The 16,951-nt window shown below is 35.7% G+C and overlaps 5 protein-coding genes across 7 annotated transcripts in view; 3 read left to right on the top strand and 2 right to left on the bottom strand.

Annotated features, from left to right (window-relative positions):
- Positions 1-238: 238 nt before the first annotated feature.
- On the top strand, positions 239-1,261 carry LOC105269576 (MKRN2 opposite strand protein). Of its 2 annotated transcripts, XM_011309936.1 has the most exons (2): positions 239-556; positions 666-1,261. In XM_011309936.1, the coding sequence occupies exons 1-2, from the start codon at positions 550-552 to the stop codon at positions 1,079-1,081; spliced, it is 423 nt and encodes a 140-aa protein (XP_011308238.1). In that variant the 5' UTR covers positions 239-549; the 3' UTR covers positions 1,082-1,261. The 2 variants fall into 2 exon arrangements, with proteins under 2 accessions (XP_011308238.1, XP_011308237.1); XM_011309935.1 differs by having other exon boundaries at positions 246-1,261.
- Positions 1,262-1,451: 190 nt separating this feature from the next.
- LOC105269577 (uncharacterized) lies at positions 1,452-3,834 on the top strand. The gene is made up of 6 exons (XM_011309937.1): positions 1,452-1,616; positions 1,727-1,836; positions 2,164-2,297; positions 2,363-2,787; positions 2,856-3,123; positions 3,242-3,834. Exons 1-6 carry the CDS (start codon positions 1,566-1,568, stop codon positions 3,625-3,627), a joined length of 1,374 nt encoding a protein of 457 aa, XP_011308239.1. The 5' UTR covers positions 1,452-1,565; the 3' UTR covers positions 3,628-3,834.
- Positions 3,835-3,927: 93 nt separating this feature from the next.
- On the top strand, positions 3,928-6,507 carry LOC105269574 (F-box/LRR-repeat protein 20). Of its 2 annotated transcripts, none has more exons than XM_011309932.1 (5): positions 3,928-4,006; positions 4,350-4,566; positions 4,650-5,080; positions 5,177-5,444; positions 5,798-6,507. In XM_011309932.1, exons 2-5 carry the CDS (start codon positions 4,392-4,394, stop codon positions 6,175-6,177), a joined length of 1,254 nt encoding a protein of 417 aa, XP_011308234.1. In that variant the 5' UTR covers positions 3,928-4,006; positions 4,350-4,391; the 3' UTR covers positions 6,178-6,507. The 2 variants fall into 2 exon arrangements, with proteins under 2 accessions (XP_011308234.1, XP_011308233.1); XM_011309931.1 differs by having other exon boundaries at positions 4,334-4,566.
- Positions 6,373-9,176, bottom strand: Rab10 (RAS oncogene family member Rab10). The gene is made up of 6 exons (XM_011309934.1): positions 8,865-9,176; positions 8,639-8,787; positions 8,264-8,324; positions 7,949-8,087; positions 7,782-7,871; positions 6,373-7,465 (listed from the first exon to the last, which is right to left on the bottom strand). Exons 2-6 carry the CDS (start codon positions 8,763-8,765, stop codon positions 7,280-7,282), a joined length of 603 nt encoding a protein of 200 aa, XP_011308236.1. The 5' UTR covers positions 8,766-8,787; positions 8,865-9,176; the 3' UTR covers positions 6,373-7,279.
- Positions 9,177-12,947: 3,771 nt separating this feature from the next.
- Positions 12,948-16,951, bottom strand: part of Dgk (diacyl glycerol kinase 1) — a gene marked incomplete in the record, with an annotated part of 44,779 nt that continues 40,775 nt past the window's right edge. The window contains 5 exon segments of the mRNA XM_011309930.1: positions 12,948-14,079; positions 14,309-15,397; positions 15,518-15,691; positions 15,907-16,112; positions 16,548-16,785. Coding sequence (XP_011308232.1) covers positions 13,990-14,079; positions 14,309-15,397; positions 15,518-15,691; positions 15,907-16,112; positions 16,548-16,785 — 1,797 coding nt within the window.

Below are 16,951 nucleotides of genomic sequence, written 5' to 3'. Positions count from 1 at the left end.
TGGTTGGTTGGTTGGTTGGTTGATAGGGTTGATCGGTTGGTTGATTGATATGATTGGTCGGTTGGTTGGTTGATATGATTGGTTAGTTATTTCACAGCAATGATTTCTTACAGTATTATCACATTTATTTTCATTCACGACCTTTTGAGACAAATCCACGTGCTCTAACAGAACTCGTTAGCAGTTGTTTTTTAATCATTTATTCAGATGTTTATGAAAAAGAAATGTGGATAATTAATCAATACTTCTCAACATTTAATTCTGTTGAAGAAGATTCATTTATCGTGGTCAATTCACTGATTATAATTAACAAATAATATTTTCCTCTATCCAGATGTTTGAATTACTTCCGCTTTTGAACAAAAATGGGGGGTTTCTGTGGGATTCGCTGATCGCATTTGAAAACGGGAATTTGATCAACGTTTCCGTTGCTTTAGCAGCCGGTGTGGCGCTAGTTGGTGAACTCGAAGTGATGAGTTACAATTTCGATATAATCTGCTTTAAACACTGCGACGATCGTTCAATATTCTGCAGAGAAATTCCTGGAAGATGTCCGGTATGTTCAGAAGTCCTAACGGATTTCTCACAGACTCCCTTTCAATTGCCAAGTCCATTTTCAAATGGAACTGACAAACCCACGTCTGTAATCATCAAACCATCATCAGGGATCTTCCTGGACACCTGCTACACTCCGGAAAACGATCTTCACATCGGAATCGTCGACTCGAAAGGCCGAATATTCGAATATGATCAACGGGGCCTGGTCTTCAACGACCTCAGCAACTGGAGACACTGCATATCCCTGGACCCAAGGGTTCCGGAATCCTGGTACGAGCATTGGGATAAGATCATTATCGATTTATCGAGAAATCCCCAGTGGAACCAATCGAATTATCACCCATTGGAGTTCAACTGCTTCGATTTTGTACTGGAATTCATAAAAAATCTTGGTTGCAACGATTTTTATTATGGGAGCAAAGAAGATATTTGTAGGGATCTCATCATACCCAGGATGAGGGAGTCCCTGAGATACATATCGATTCATAATAATTTAAGGGAAACCAATTACTATATTCCATAATAAATAGAAAAATAATGTGAAAATTTTGAATATATGCTGAAGTTCTGTCAAAGGGAAAAGTCTCTAGCTACGTCCCACGTGATTAACAGAAAATAATTAATTTTCTCTGGCTGAGAAACAATGAGTTATAATTTTATAATTTTATGATCAATTTGTATAAATGAAATTGTATGATTTAGTAAAAATATAATGCAATTTTTTCATTAGTTGAATGAATCTGTTATTGGAATATTCTAGATAGTTAGGATAATGACCAGATTATTTGAACCTTTGAGAAGTAAAATGCTCATCAATTTATTCAATTGACGTCAATTATTCTGTTTATTGCACGCACATCGGATTTTATAATTCTTGACCTTCTCCAAGGCGCCGCAATGGCGCCTCAGTGTTTGTTTTGCCTTGTGAGCCATGGCGTTGAGGTTTATTCGTCGTTGATATAATTATTGTAAATATTCGTTTGACAAATTGTTGGTAAATAATCAGAATGGGAGAGCTAAATCTCGATGACTGCTTCTGTCGAGATATTTCACAGAAGGTGAGAAATTATCAATCTCATTAAAATAAATAAGAAATTGTCCTTGGAGGGTTAGACCTCTAGAGACTCTTCGTGCGATTGAAGTAATTAAAAAAAATTATGTCCGATAGTTCAATGAGCAGAACCTCCAGTACATTCTGTCCAACCACGGGGATATCGAGTTGACGATGATGAATGACAGGATAAGTGTTACCTTCAAAAATAAAAATCACCTCATACAGTGAGTACCAATAAAAACAAAATATTGATAATTACTCCCCCAATAAAGTGTGTAATTCGAAACTGTTTTGAATAAAAACTCTTGAATTGTGTTGATTCACGTTTTCAAAACGTGAGGCAGAAATTTTCACAATATATTCCGTGTTTACAATATTATTTTTCGAAATATATATGATACCTGCTTATTTTATTCTATTCTATTGTATTCTATAAATTATAAATCATAAACAAAAAAATGAACCGTAATTTGTAATTTATTATTTTCATTGTCTTCTGGTATTTTATTATTTGATGTTATCTTTTTATGCATTTTTCGATAATGTTCTAGGTCTTTATTAACAGCTGAGCATAAAATCAGTCAACTACGAAAAAATTACTCACCGATTGATAAACTATCGGATGATTGTCTCGCGAAAATTTTCTCGTGCCTGCCCATACCTCAGAGATTGGCGATTGAAAAAGGTACTACATTCAATTGTGGTAATTACATATTGCATGAGTTTAAATACTAAACAATGGAATTCTAGTGTGTAGACGTTGGAGAAAAATAGGTCGCGCTGGCTGGCCAAACGTGAAACAACTCATCTGGAAATGCGAGTACAGTAAATTCAGCAGAAAGGAAGTGGAGGAGATATTCGAAAGATCAGGTCGTTATCTAAGGCACCTGGACATTCCAGTGGAGAACGAACGTCAGAGTTACTTGTTAGTGGTTCAAAGGCACTGCGAGCAATTGGAGAAATTGAAAATAACATTTCCCAAGAGGCCAATCAGGGAGTACAATGGCGCCTTATCTAGAATATTCCAGCATTGTAAAAAACTGTCGTCCATAATTATTCACAATGTGCATTCTGACTTCACGTACGATTGTTTCGAGGAATTAAAACCAGAAATAGTGACGGAAATTCAGCTGGTGGTGGCGGATTCAGACGTGAGAAACACGAGAGCTTCGATGGTCAGTATATCATTGAACGGTTATATTTTTTGAATAATAAACTTGAGATTGATTATTTTATTCAACAGAATGTATCGAAATTTCGGTCTTTGAGACGTTTGAAATTCTGCAAATTCGTCCTCGGAACTGAAGATCTAATTGGGCTCGATCAACTAGAAAATTTAACGTCCCTCGATCTTCGTTATTGCTGGGTCGACAACAGTCAGATCATGAAGATATCTAATCTACAGAAACTCGAGTACTTGTCCCTCGAAGAGACAGCCTTTGCTATTCGCGATCATCACATGTCGAGGATTGCGAAGAACTGCAAAAACTTGAAGACGTTAATTCTATACAGTGAGTAAAAACTCAATTTGTTTGAGAAAAACTCAAACATATATTTGGAATATTCCATAGTTTTTCACATTCCCATCAGTTTTTTAAATAATCAATCTGATTAATTAATGTCTTCAAGATCGCTATGGAGAACTGTCTGACGACTCCTTCAAGGACATCGCCAGGCTACAACACCTGGAGATCTTGAACATGGCGTTCATAACGGGCGTGAGTGACTGTACGATATCAGGAATGCATAGTCTAATACAACTGGATTGTCGAGGATGCGAGGGAATAGGAAACGACGGTTTGATCGACCTCATAAAATGTGCCTCGAATCTCCAGAAGATCTGGGTCAGCTGGACGTCGATAAATCAGCATTTCCTAGAGGAAGCCAACGAGGCTATGAAGAAACGAACGAGTGGTGTAGCTCTGATCCTGGAGCTAGATCCTGCCCAGAAAAAGTGGAAAAAACCAGAGAATCTGTCGCCATTGCTCATTCTCTCTGACAACTGGTATCAGTAGGATATTCAAATCGTCAATCCTCCGTACACCAAATATGATAATTTTATCGTACTCTAGGCTCATTAACTGACTAATTAATTAATTGAAAAGTGATATAGGACAAGTTCAACTAGTTGAGAAAAATGGAAAACATATATTTCTGTATGAAAAGTGATTAGGTAAGAGATTCGAGGGTACAAATAAACCTCTACTAACATTTTCAAATGATTATGGTGATTTTTGTTTTTATTATCGTGTGAGGGAGTTGTTTTACTGTGAAACGTCAGACATGTAGATATGAAGTGTCTTTAATTAGAGTAACCTTAATTCATCAGTGAAATGAATCTAGAGCGAACATGAGAATTGAATAGTGCTCTTTGGTACGACGTTGCAGACCTGGGTAAAATATTATTTTTATTATTGAAATACTCGTTAAGGGAGAATTTAAAATTTACACACTATTAGAATTTCCGTAAAATACATTTTTTAAATAACACCAATATTTGATAAGTATTCGAGAATAATTGGGAGCAAGTCAACACAATAACCATTTCTCGAACTAATAAAATTAATATCGTTTCAAATAATGTGAGACCTGTCACCGATCACACTAATAATCCCCAGTCCCTCACTTTTCCCTCATTTCGGTTGTATTTATTAGAATGACGTAGGAGGCCTCGAAGGTGCATAACAGTAAAAATAAAAAGAATAATAATTTTTATAATAGTTGTTCTATTGGTCAGCTCTCTCTGGGCGATCATAGAAAATATTTCCACCTAGTTTGAATGGAATGGAATGGCAAGTACTGGAACGGTGTACTCCTGGAGGAAGTGGACGACGAGGGAGAGTTAAATTATCCAGACTGGAAGTCCAATCTGACAATCGTCGAACTTCCAACCGAGTGCATTTTGAAGATATTTTCGTATCTCTCGATTCCCGAAAAATTCAGTCTCGAAGATGGTATTTATGAAAAGATATTCTTCAATTAGTAACATATTTCCTGGTCTACTAACTTGTGGCAATCATCAACGAAATGATTGCAGTGTGTCTCAGGTGGAGAGAAATAAGTGAAAATGGATGGCCAGACGTTAAAAGACTTTTCATAAGATCGACTTATCCTCGATTCACCGCTGCCGAGATCGAGATAATTTTCAGACGATGTGGGAGGTTTCTTAAATCTATGAGGATCGACCTGGAGGACGAGAGGACTAACTACTTGCATTTCATCCAAAAATACTGCAGAAACCTGAAAGAACTTGAGATAGATTTCGTGCAGATCAATTGGCGGACGATAGTGACTCTTTATTATGTGGATTATTTCTCAAGGGTTTACGAGACCTGTAGGGATCTCCGGTCTATTAAAATATTGTCTCTCAAGTCTAATTTTACTGATGCTTATGTCATGAATTTGCGATGCGAAATTGTGGAGACAATTCACTTGACCGTTGGAGCACATGGCGTGCATTTTTCTCTGGTAAAAATCGCAATTTACCGTCATTTTGTCCATTTACTTGTTATATTTTCAAGTGAAATATTGATAATCCTGAGAAAATGTTATTTATGTTTGTAGAATTTATCGAGATTCAGAAATCTGCGCTGTCTGAATCTCGAGAGGTTCATTATTGAAGAAAATAGTTTGGGAGGATTTGACCGGTTGCAGCATTTGGAGGAATTATATTTTTCATTCTGCAATGTTCATGTGAGTTATATAGAGAGTATCAGGAAATTTAAGAAACTGGAGAAATTGTGGATGAATGGAACAATCAGTGAGATTCGAGATGATCATCTGTCGATGATCGTCAGTCATTGCAAGAGACTGAAAATTCTCAATGTGGACGGTAAGTTTCACCCCTAATTATATTGATAACGAGCCGTTCTAGAAGAAAAATTCATAGGACATTTTTTGTAGCTGATAAAATTTACCAAGAAAAATGTCTTCTGATATTTCTCCTACCGCCACTCATTGCGGAGATAATGAAGATCATATTGAATCAATGGAACTCAATAGCTTCGTAATTCTCTGAATATCTCTGAAATTAGTGGCTTTAGAAGAAAAGTCTCAGGAGCTTCTTTGGAGATAATGAAATTTCTTACAAAAATGATTCATAAGATTTTCCTGTGGAATCACCCACTGCAGAGATAAACACGCTTGAATGTAGCCAGTTATCGAAAATTTCAATTTTGCGAACAGGTCTTCGGGGATTAACGGATCGTTGCTTCCGGGACGTATCGCAATTGCCGATTCTCGAGGAATTACACATGATGAATCTATCCCGAGTGACTGATGATTCTATAGCGAATATGAAAACATTGAAGACCCTGAGCTGTCCTCAGTGCCCAGGAATCGGTAACGATGGACTGAAACGATTGATCCAGGGCGCCCCAAATCTACGGTTTCTATCTGCACGACGAACATCGGTAAACAAAAATTTTCTAACTGACGCTAATGAGGCGATACAATCTCGTCAGAGCGACGTGGAACTGTTTCTTGATCTCGGGGCTGAGGCTTACACATGGCAGGTGCCAACAAATTTCTCTTCACTCTTAATTTTGGAAGGAAGCACGAAGTAAATACAGACGGGGGGCAATGCAAATATTTGTTTTGATAACAAAACAGACAGACAGTGATAAAAGAATTACAAATAAAATTTCAAACCAACATCAACACTTTCCACAATCACTCAATTATATCAACCTTTTCATTATTTTATCCGCAGAATAAGCATTCTCGAAGGTAAACAAATATTTAGTAAAATTATCACGGAAAATTGTGTAAGATTATATTTGTTGTGAATTCATTTTACATTTTAGCGTTATAAGATTCACAAATAAATTCACTGTCATTAAATTTCGCTGTTTAATCGTTCAAACAGGCAATCGCGCTGTTTCACTAGTGAGAAATAACGTATAAAAATGCCAATTTCTCATTACATTAAGTAGGTAAGTTTAATTTAGTTAGAACTATATCAGATGGTTATTCTGGTGTTCAGTCCTCTTTTGTGCATCTCGCGAATAGACGGATTTATTGGGTCAAGTGAATGAGCACCTTTCAAACTCAATTGCACTGTTACACTCGTGCAATGAAAATAAAATGCAGACGCGTAATGAGGGACGATGGGAGGGACTAGATCGTACAGTTTCGAAAAAATCATTGCTGTTGATGGCTTGACTTGTGGATTGGTAAAATGTGATAGAAAAAAAACACATCCGTTAGTCAAGTAAACCTCAATATTTTTCATAATTTTTGGGGTGAAATGAATTCCGGAATTTCCTTTAAGACAATTGATTCAATCATTTCATTATAAAAATCATCAACACGTAATCGCAGCCCTTCACTTTTTTTCGATTTCAATCAATGAATTCAAACGTTTCAATATCTTTCATCTCGACGATCAGGTAATCAATCACTGAATCGGGCAGTGTTTTTTTTTCTCATATTATGAGGTACTTTTTTATGTTTCATTTGGTTAATTACATTTATGCAAAATAATGTTGAAATTAGCCACATAAGATGACATATGCATTAAGCTTTCATCACAAAAATTCTAGTTAAACTGGCACGAGTTTATATAGACGCTTTTTCTTATTTTCAATCAAAAATAAATAAAGAATATAAAATAGAAAATAAAGAAAATACGAGAGGATAGAGAGAGAGAGTGAAAGAGAGAGAGAGTTAACAGCACCGATTCGAACTTCTTTCTACTCTACGATCGACAGTCACACGGTCTGGTGCGTCCTGGGGTTCTTTTCCATGGGTTTTATCCAGAATAGCCTCAGCGAGCTCACTAAATGCACGATCAATATTGATATTTGCCTTTGCTGAGGTCTCCATGAATCTGATGCCGTGCTCTCTTGCTATCTGTAAATTTTTACAATAAAAACAAATTAATGCGCTTATCGGTCAATCGAAAAAAAATCAGTATAACCTTCTTTCAAGTCTGTTTTACACTATAGATATAGATATAGATATATATATATATATCTATATATATATTAGTCCTTAATGAATTAAAGAGATTATTTTCAATTGATGAAATGAAAAATATGACATTTTCAAATCTGATTATAGGCAAATTCTAATTGAATATTTCAAGCTAATAGATATTATCAACCAAAATTTCATGTCGCATTTTCCCACTTTATCAATTAATTAATCCGTGGGAATAGGTACTCACGGCTTCTCCTCTCTCTGTACTGACAACACGTCTGTCTTCCATATCACTTTTGTTTCCCAAGATCATCTTCTCGACGTCTTCATTCGCGTGCTGAAATGAATTTTAAGATTAATTGGGAGTATCGATGGATTTGACAGAAAAAAAAATGAATTGGCAAGCATATGCACCTCATCGATGTTTCTCAACCATTTGACGATATTCTCGAAGGTCTTTTCATTCGTTATATCGTATACTAGCATTATTCCCATTGCTCCTCGGTAGTAAGATGTTGTGATTGTGTGGAAACGCTCCTGTCCTGCTGTGTCCCTTTGTTTAAATTCAAAACAATTCGTTACTATATTAATTATTGAAATGACATCAGTGACTAGTCAATTTTAATTGGTAAAATGATCTTTTTTATGAGAAGACGTGTACCAACTTTTTTGAATATTTTCTCAACAGGCAGGAACATTAAATTCGAATTCTTTCATAATATCACTCACCATATCTGTAGTTTGATTTTTTTACCCCTGAGTTCCACTGTTTTTATCTTAAAATCAATTCCTAGAACGGAAAAAAGTCAATAATTATCAGGAATCCACAGTTAGAGCAATCAATTTTTCTATATTATATACTAGTTGTCAACACTTTCTCAGGGGAAAATTCCAGACAATTCTAACCTAGCAGCGGATGAAACCCATCGTTTTATGCATAAACAATTAATTCTAAAAATAACAGTGTTCACATTTTAAGGGGGAAGTCACCAAAACCCCGAGACGTTCAGCAAGACGTCCAAAGAATATTAAAAACGGGGTATGCCCTCCCAACTAATTGTCGATAATCAGAACTAATAAAAAAAAATCCCCCAATGCACTCACCTATCGTTGAGATAAAAGTTGTCGAAAAAGCATCATCAGAAAATCTGAACAATATACACGTTTTTCCAACGCCCGAGTCTCCAATTAGAAGTAGTTTGAACAATAGATCGTACGTTTTTTTCGCCATCTTAATCACTGGTTTGATGTACCTTGAAAGACAAAAGATCAACTGACAAATTTGCTTTAATTATCTTCAATGAAAGTGCCATAATCAGGGATAACTCACCGAAAAAAGACAATGTCTTAAATTCAAGGTCGAGGGAGGGCGCGTCTTTGTAAGATTTACAACAACGCAGAAAATACGTAGGCGTTGAATTAAGACCCCGACGGACGGACAAGTTGAACTTTGCCAATGAGTTTGTGGTAAGGGAGTAAAAAACACAAAAACGCAGTCAGTCGGGCGCCTGAGATGTTGAGTTTTGCACACCAATACCACTGCCAAGTCTAGGAATACATTCTTGGTATAAACTCTGTGGGCTGTTAATCGGGTGCTGGAACTATTCCCTCACCCAGACACTGAGACACCCAGTGATGCCAGGTGCTAGAACCACTGCGTCGCATTTTACGCGCAGATTTTGGCGGTTCGCTTGAACCCACAACGCGAATAACCTACGAAACCCAATGCAATTTCAAACATTCAATTGAAATTTCCATTAGTTTTTTCATTTATTTGAAATATTTGGGAGTAAACATCAACAGCTGGTGCTGGCATCTTCATTTTATGTGATAGACAAGTGGAAAATAATTTGGTAAATAATATAGAATAATTGGAAGTGGTTGTAATTGTTGTTGAGGTTTGTTCGAGAGGTTCGAGGACGTTTGTGGTATGACAATTGTGTGATTCAGCTTTTCTCATGTTTAAGATTTAATTTGGAGTACTTGGAAGTGACTGGTATGGAGAAATATTTTTTGAAAATACTTTTTGAAAATTCTATCTTGTGGTAACAGTGTCAAAAAATGGGGAGAATATCGAGTCATCGGTATGAGATATATTTTTTTTATGGATGCATTGCGATTTAATTCTAGTTTTTTACTTACAGTGACAAGAAGGTTTTCTAAAAGAGTTAGAAAATCAGTTACCACGGAGCTACCGGAAGTGGTTTGAGAAAGACTCGATTAGATATTAATCCTCTGGGTGATAATCAAACGGGAGTGTAAAAGTTAGGATATTCGTTGTCCTGAATAAAATATTTCACTGTTGTAATATATTGAGGTGTTCCTCTGGAATCAATCGGCGAAAACCTGAAAATTCGTGGACATCTTGGATAATTTAACTACAAAATATTCATTAACATCAATCCAATCACCATTCCATTGCATATATTTATTTTGATTCATTATTGTACACTATACAGGTTCAGTAAATATTTAATCTGCATTTATCTCCGCGTCAATTCACGATTCTGAGTTTTAAAACTCTAAAGTTTACTTGGAAAATGGCAGTAGTGCTCAAACGTACAATAAGACCCAAAAAGATAGTGGCAGTTTAGATCGAGCTATTTATTCAAAATTCAATTGTTATTGAAAATGTCAATTTAGTCTTGGAATCAACGTTCAACACTTTATGCATTTATCACTGCATCTCTCAATATACCAGCTAAATCCATTCGAAAAAATTGGTAAACACTTTTTACTACTCGAGATGTTGGGGCCAAGAGGGCAAAATGGACGCCAGACATTATTTCAACAGAATAATTCATTTATCTTCAAAAGGAATGTTATTTATTCCATTATCGCAACAAGCAGAATTTTATAGCTTTGTTTATTGTTGATTTATGTGGAAACTAGTGATTTCCGGAGAAATCGTCAAAAGATCTTAATTGTTGAAAATTTAATCAGCTACAAAAAAGTCTCTTGAGGTTTTCTCCCCCGGATCGATAGTCTTCATGATAAATCTATAATTGATGAAAATGTCAAATTCCACTCGTCTCAGTTTATTGTAATGACTTTATTGTTGTAATTTCATCAATTCATTTCTCAGTTATGAATATTTTATTGAAATGTCTGGAGTCTCGAGTTTGTCCTACTAGTGGCGATAATTTATCAGTGAATATCCCATTTTCGCTCGCCACACTGAGGAATAAATAATATTCTCAATCAAGTTTGAAAAAAATTGTTTGAAGAAATGATTTTTCCTCAGTGCAATCCCAGGGCATTATCCTCTTGATTCACCTGCGCGATTTTTTGGGTCTCAGGGTTATTAGCACTATCATCGATAAAGCACACTGAGACATTGCCCTAATACTCCAATAATAAATAAACATAAATCAAAACATCACAATAAACAGAATAATCAAATGTTTTGATTTAATTCATCATCTATATATGAAGTCTCTTAATGCGACATTAACAATCCACTAGATAGGACTGCATCTTTGATCAATTCACTTCGTACTATCTCAATAACTAAATATTAATCCTCACGATAACAATTTTCTTCATATTCTTTCCACTAAAATCACCGAAGACAAAATTCAACAATTCGGGGATTAATTATTGTTTTTTTTATTTAGTTTAATCAATTCATTTCTTTCTTCATAAGCGTAATAGTTCATTGAATCACCTAGATATATTCACTCGTATAGATCAACTACTATCAATGCATAAAAAATAATAGTTGCATCGGATTTGTATGGGAGTGCGCTATTTTCGATTCTTTTTTTTTCATTTTCTATTGAGTTTTAGTTCGAGAGGTATTTCTTCAATATGATTATTATAAAAAGCTAAATTAGTGTTGTAACTACATTGAATAATGAGAATGGAAGATAGTTTTTTTTTATTTTTGTTTCATTGGTTTTTCGTTCCTCGATTCTTTCACGATTTCCAAGCGACTGTCGTTGGCCAATAAGTGAAATGGTCCCTGTGATAAATTGATTTTTCGTTATTAGAAATAAAGTGCCTCGAAAGGATATGGGCCTGGAAAATCAGGTGTTCTTGGCTAAATCCTAAGTGCAGAGCTGGAAGATTATTATTTTTTACACGAAACGCGAAAAATTTTCCCCAACAAAAAACTAATTCACTTGCTAATAAGAAATTTGTTAAAAAAATTGTGTTTATGTTTTTTTCTTCTATCGATTTAATTCCGCAAATCATCAGTTATCAGTGAATTTTGTGTAGAAAGAGTAAATAAATTTTTATTGATATTTTCGGTGCAATTTATTCAGTTGAATTTTTTCTTAATGCACTTTAATAAATTTTTTTGAACTAAAGAATTATTTTTATTTGACTATGATGGAAATGCCCAGCTCTGCCTAAATGAAGCAATTTTCTCCTAGAGAGCAATTAATACACTGTTTTTTCCTAATACAACTAATCCTACGAAATAATCATCACTAAAACTATAATTTTCAATCCGATTTTTAGTCTTGAAAAGAAAATTCACTTTCATTACGCTGTGATACTGGGAAGTTGTCGAAAAATATTTTCCCTTTATTATCTCTCTCGTAAAAATCCGTCAATATCATCTGATACTCGGAGGATTAATCTCGACATTTTTACTGCTTTGATGATATATTATGTAAGGGGTGATCTAGCTTCCGTGGTATGTCTTGTTTTGTTTCCCATTTTGTTATCAATCGGACGGAGAGTAATTACAATTTTTGTTACTTTTCACGCTTTCATTATTGGTGTTCCTCTTCATCAATGTCCCATCCTTCGTGTTAATTATAGTGGCTAGGAGAATTATCTATGCTTTTTTGATTCTCAGTTTCTCTTTGGGCTATTTCACGCCGAATCAGTAATCGTAAAAAATCCATGTCTCCCATTTCCTCCGCAATTTTTTCTATATTTTCTATCATAAGATCAAACCCCGATAAATCATTGAGCGAGAAAAAAAATGTTTTGATTGAATTCAATTGTTTGAAAATTCGACCTTTTTCTTACTAATAAAAAAAGTTGATTTCTTGTAATATTAACGGTGTGCTACACCCACATTTATTGACGTGAAAAAATATAACGTTTTTGTGTTTTGTCATTATTTAATGACTCACCAAGTTTCAAGGTAGTGCTAACATTTTTCTGCGTTTTTTCTAAATTTTTAAAAAGAATCACAAAAAATTAGAAAAAATGCATGAAAATTATCGCACCATTGCAAAACTTCATGAGCCATTAAATAATTACGAATAGCAAAAACATTAGATTTTTTTACATCTACCCTCTCCATAATTTTTCAAAAAAATTTGAAAAACCTGCATTTCGACTATATATGGGCGTGGAACATCCTAATAAAGTTATCGTGAAAACAATTTTTTTCCAAAAATCAGAATAATTATAAACTCATTTTTTTTCACTATGAAAATTTGACACGTCTTTGTCTGATAATTATTTTCTCTTTATACCAATTTCCCTGGAGTTTTATTTATGATACAGATTATAAAAAAATGTCCCGGGTAAAATCGGAGAAAGCGATTTTTCTCGATTGCTGATCTAGAGATGAATTGTCCGTTTAGAAGAGCTTGATTTTTTCTTTGCGTCGAAGCGTAAGGATCGAATATCCCCAGAAAAAGAGGAATATTGAATTCAGTGGCAAAATAAAACCTATTGATTTCCGAAGGAGATATCATTGTTTGTTAGTTATTATTTTTTATTATCGATATCGCTCATATCGTAAAATGACGTATCGTAATTTTAATAATTCGATGTACAGAAATTCAATATTCTTCATATTCCGTGATTCTCCCCCTTGCGATAATTATTATTATACAAAATTTTGTTATTTAAATCCATAAAGGCTACATCGAATAAAACTAGTACAGACATTGCTCAACCAAAAACGGTTGTTAAGCTTTCGTATTGGCACGAAAAATGATGTTTACGGAAGACAAAGAGTTTGAAAAATGGATAATAATCTATAAAATAATGACATCAATCGTGCTGTCTCGTACACGCTAACGGATATGCTTGTAGTAATATAAATTCACTCCATATCAGCGTAAAATATTGATTAAATAGTCCATGAAGAAATAACAAGACGAATACTTTCGAGTGTGAATAATTAATAAAAATACGTAATACACTGTAAATTATGTACAAAACTAAATACTTCTTCGATAGCAAACAGTAATAAATAATCGATAAGTACAATTGCAAGGGTAAAGCTGTAAAATGACTAGTTGTATATATTATTTTTGGTCTGGACTGAAAATAAAATACTGTATTCAAACGACGATAATCTCTTCTGGCAATCCAGGATTTTTGTTCTTTTTTTTTGTTAATCAATTGATTGACCGATCTATGAAAAATCTTGGAATTTTAGTAAAGGAGAGCCGTAATGCGAGACTATTTTCACTTCCGTGTGCCATTGATCTTCAGCGGTCTGGCGATTTCATCTTTTTCTCGAGTGTTTTGGTCTTTCATCTTCGTAAAAATCGGAAGAATCCTCGACTTTTGTCCGGAGGCGGGGCCATTAGCATTGGCACTTGATTTTTATGGGTGATACGTATCTGGAGAGGAATCAATACATCAACAGATTAATTATTTCACCTTCTTCACCGATCAATATCCTTTCCAATATTTCTTTTTCTATCTAAATTTATTGAACCCTAAGGCAATCCTCATTGAATGATCAATTAGTGCACTATTGTCATTTCTGTTAAATTCATTATCGGTTGGAGTTTGATAATTAATTTTTCCGCGGATTATTATAATCAGTGTGAGAATCAATATAATTACCGTGCATGGTCCTTGCATCCAGGGCTCCCCATCAATTTGCATTGGAAATCTTTTGTTAGTTGTAATGGTTACGCTGCTACACTGAGCCAATCGTCTTCCCGATGCCCTCAGCCCCGTTTTAACTTGCCCCATGTGCAGACAATTCTCCAATCCAATCACCTCAATGAGATTATCTCCAATATCCTGAATAGCAACAGTGAGATCCACTGAATTGAAGCTACTAGTGCTCAACTCCTTGTCCGGTCGTTTCTTTCGTTTTCCAAGTCGATGTCGTGCATGATGTTCACCCCATAAATTCGATCCACCATGGGTGAATGGAATGTTCAAGAGTGCGACACCCTGGAGAGACGGGCCATGCGCCAGTTCCAACGGTGTTCCATCGCAAATAATCTCAAGATCCTCATGTAGATTTTTACAGCTTGCGGCAAATTGCTCGGTAGTTGCGTACTCGAAGTACCACAATTTGTTCTTCATGCGACTGTTGAATTTTTCAGGATTTTTCTCACGCTCGAGATGAAATTTAACGCATATCGCAGCATCTACACCAACCGAGAAGTAGTTGTTTATGATATTGTAGGGAATTGAATCGTGATTTGGCTTTTTTTCCTCTTTTTGGTCTGTCACGTCGATCTGCCATCGGTCCATCATTACTGGAGTAGATTTTTCAATTTTTTTCAGAATTTTGTGGATTGCCTCACCCTCGTAACCACCACCCCACCTCAAACAACGGGCCAGGTCGTTACCTGTGCCCAGGGGTATCACACCGATTGCTGGTTGATACTCGAATTGCACTCGGTCCATTGTCTCCAGGACCCATCCAACAGTTCCATCGCCTCCACAACAGATTACCTTGAAGTTTGGTACGTCCTTGAACATCTGGAGTGCTTGCATCGGCCCACCGATGGCTAAATTGTAGACTTGTCGGGGATTCAGAATGTATTGAAATTTTCTGAGCATCCTCTCGCCCTGTCTTCCACCTGATTTTGGATTAATGAAGACCAGCAGTGGAGTTGTTCCTGGCGCTGGCGTTATCTGGAATGACATGGCTGGCTGCTGATTCGAGGAGTTACTCGAACTCAAAAAGGCACCCTACAACAATTATAATCTTCTCAGTGTTGTCCAGTGATTATCCAGTGCTTAGCATGCACCAGATGATGGTGGAGGTAATGCACTAGCTAGTGTTTTAATAATTTCAAGACTTTTACTCACTGAACCAATGGAAGACGTGTCTTGACCATGTTTACTGCCTCTTTTGCTGTCTCTCGATAGCGATCTCTGTCTGTCCAGGACAACTGGACAAATAGCTGTGGGTGGAAGTATGTGTACTCCATGCTCACCGAGATTGCACTCTGCCTTCACTTGGGATACACATCTGTTGTGCAACTGCAAACATTTGTCGAGAGAAATCACAATGAGCGAGTGGGATTTATCTGTACTTTAATCTCGATTAGAGGGTCAACCTAGGGGATTCGTTGGAGGTAGACAATGTTTGCTTTGCTTGTTTGTTGATTTTAGATATTTCTGTTCTAGTATTTATAAATTTCATTTCTCATGAATTTTTTTGTCAATTTGTTTAATGAATTTGTGGAAATGCTCACAGTGAGTTGGCACCAGCGACAGTGGAGTCCAGTAATTCCGTTGTAGCTTTTGATGGTCTTTCTGCATTTTGAACATTTACCGTGACAATTTCCCTCCACCCAGTGGTGGACCATTGTTTGGGATGTTTTCTTACTTTTGACGTATGTAGCTATGCATGAAGCTGGAGCTCGCTGGACACATCTCTCATGCACAGTATATTTGCAAACTAGTTTTCAACAAAAGGAAATAACTTTCATTTTCCAAAGACACATGTGGAAATTCCTACTGACAGTCTCTCAAACATTTTCTCCATTTCCACAAATTGTCATCTCAAAAATTGCAATTACTCTCGAATTATCGCTATCAATAAAAGAAAGTCCAACGCAAAATTCAAACTGTATAAATTAAAATTGTAATCTTTACATTATCGTTTCAAATATTAATTAATATTATATTAACTTGAAAAATTCAGTGTGCAATAACAATAAATGACAAAAATGTGAGAAAATTATAATTATCGGGATTGAGCATCGGTTAAAAGTCAAAGTGACAAATGGCTATTGGAAAATATCTGGAGTTGAGTGAAAGTGCAATGGAAAATTGGAGTTGTATAAATTGAAATGACAATCCAATGTAGAAGCGATTATTCAAGTGAACTCACAAACACAGCAGAGACCCTTCTTGCCAAGTCCTACGAGCATATTTAAACAGAGATTGCAATACGCCGGTTTGCTGAAGTGCTTCAGCCTCCATAAATGATTTCCATCCTCTTTCACATGAGAATCGAGACCGAGAAGCACCAGAAGTGGAATAGTCGTTAATCCACCTCGTTTCCATTCCTCCAGGGATACTGTCCCATCAGCATCGTAATCAATTTCAATCATCATATCTTGGAGTATCTACATGGGTTGTAAAAAGTCCATTAACAGAAATTGAGTAATTAAAATTTGTGACGCGAGGAATTCAACTCAATGGTATTCGTAGTTGTTCATATTGAAAAGATTATTGACTAGTAGAGGCCTGTCCTAGGTTTTAACCATCTTGGGAAGACATGGGGGTCCAAGT

The sequence above is a fragment of the Fopius arisanus genome, unplaced genomic scaffold (genome assembly GCF_000806365.1).
Source record: "Fopius arisanus strain USDA-PBARC FA_bdor unplaced genomic scaffold, ASM80636v1 scaffold00071, whole genome shotgun sequence".
Classification (NCBI taxonomy): Eukaryota; Metazoa; Arthropoda; class Insecta; order Hymenoptera; family Braconidae; genus Fopius; species Fopius arisanus.
This window is presented reverse-complemented; position numbering and strand designations above follow the sequence as displayed.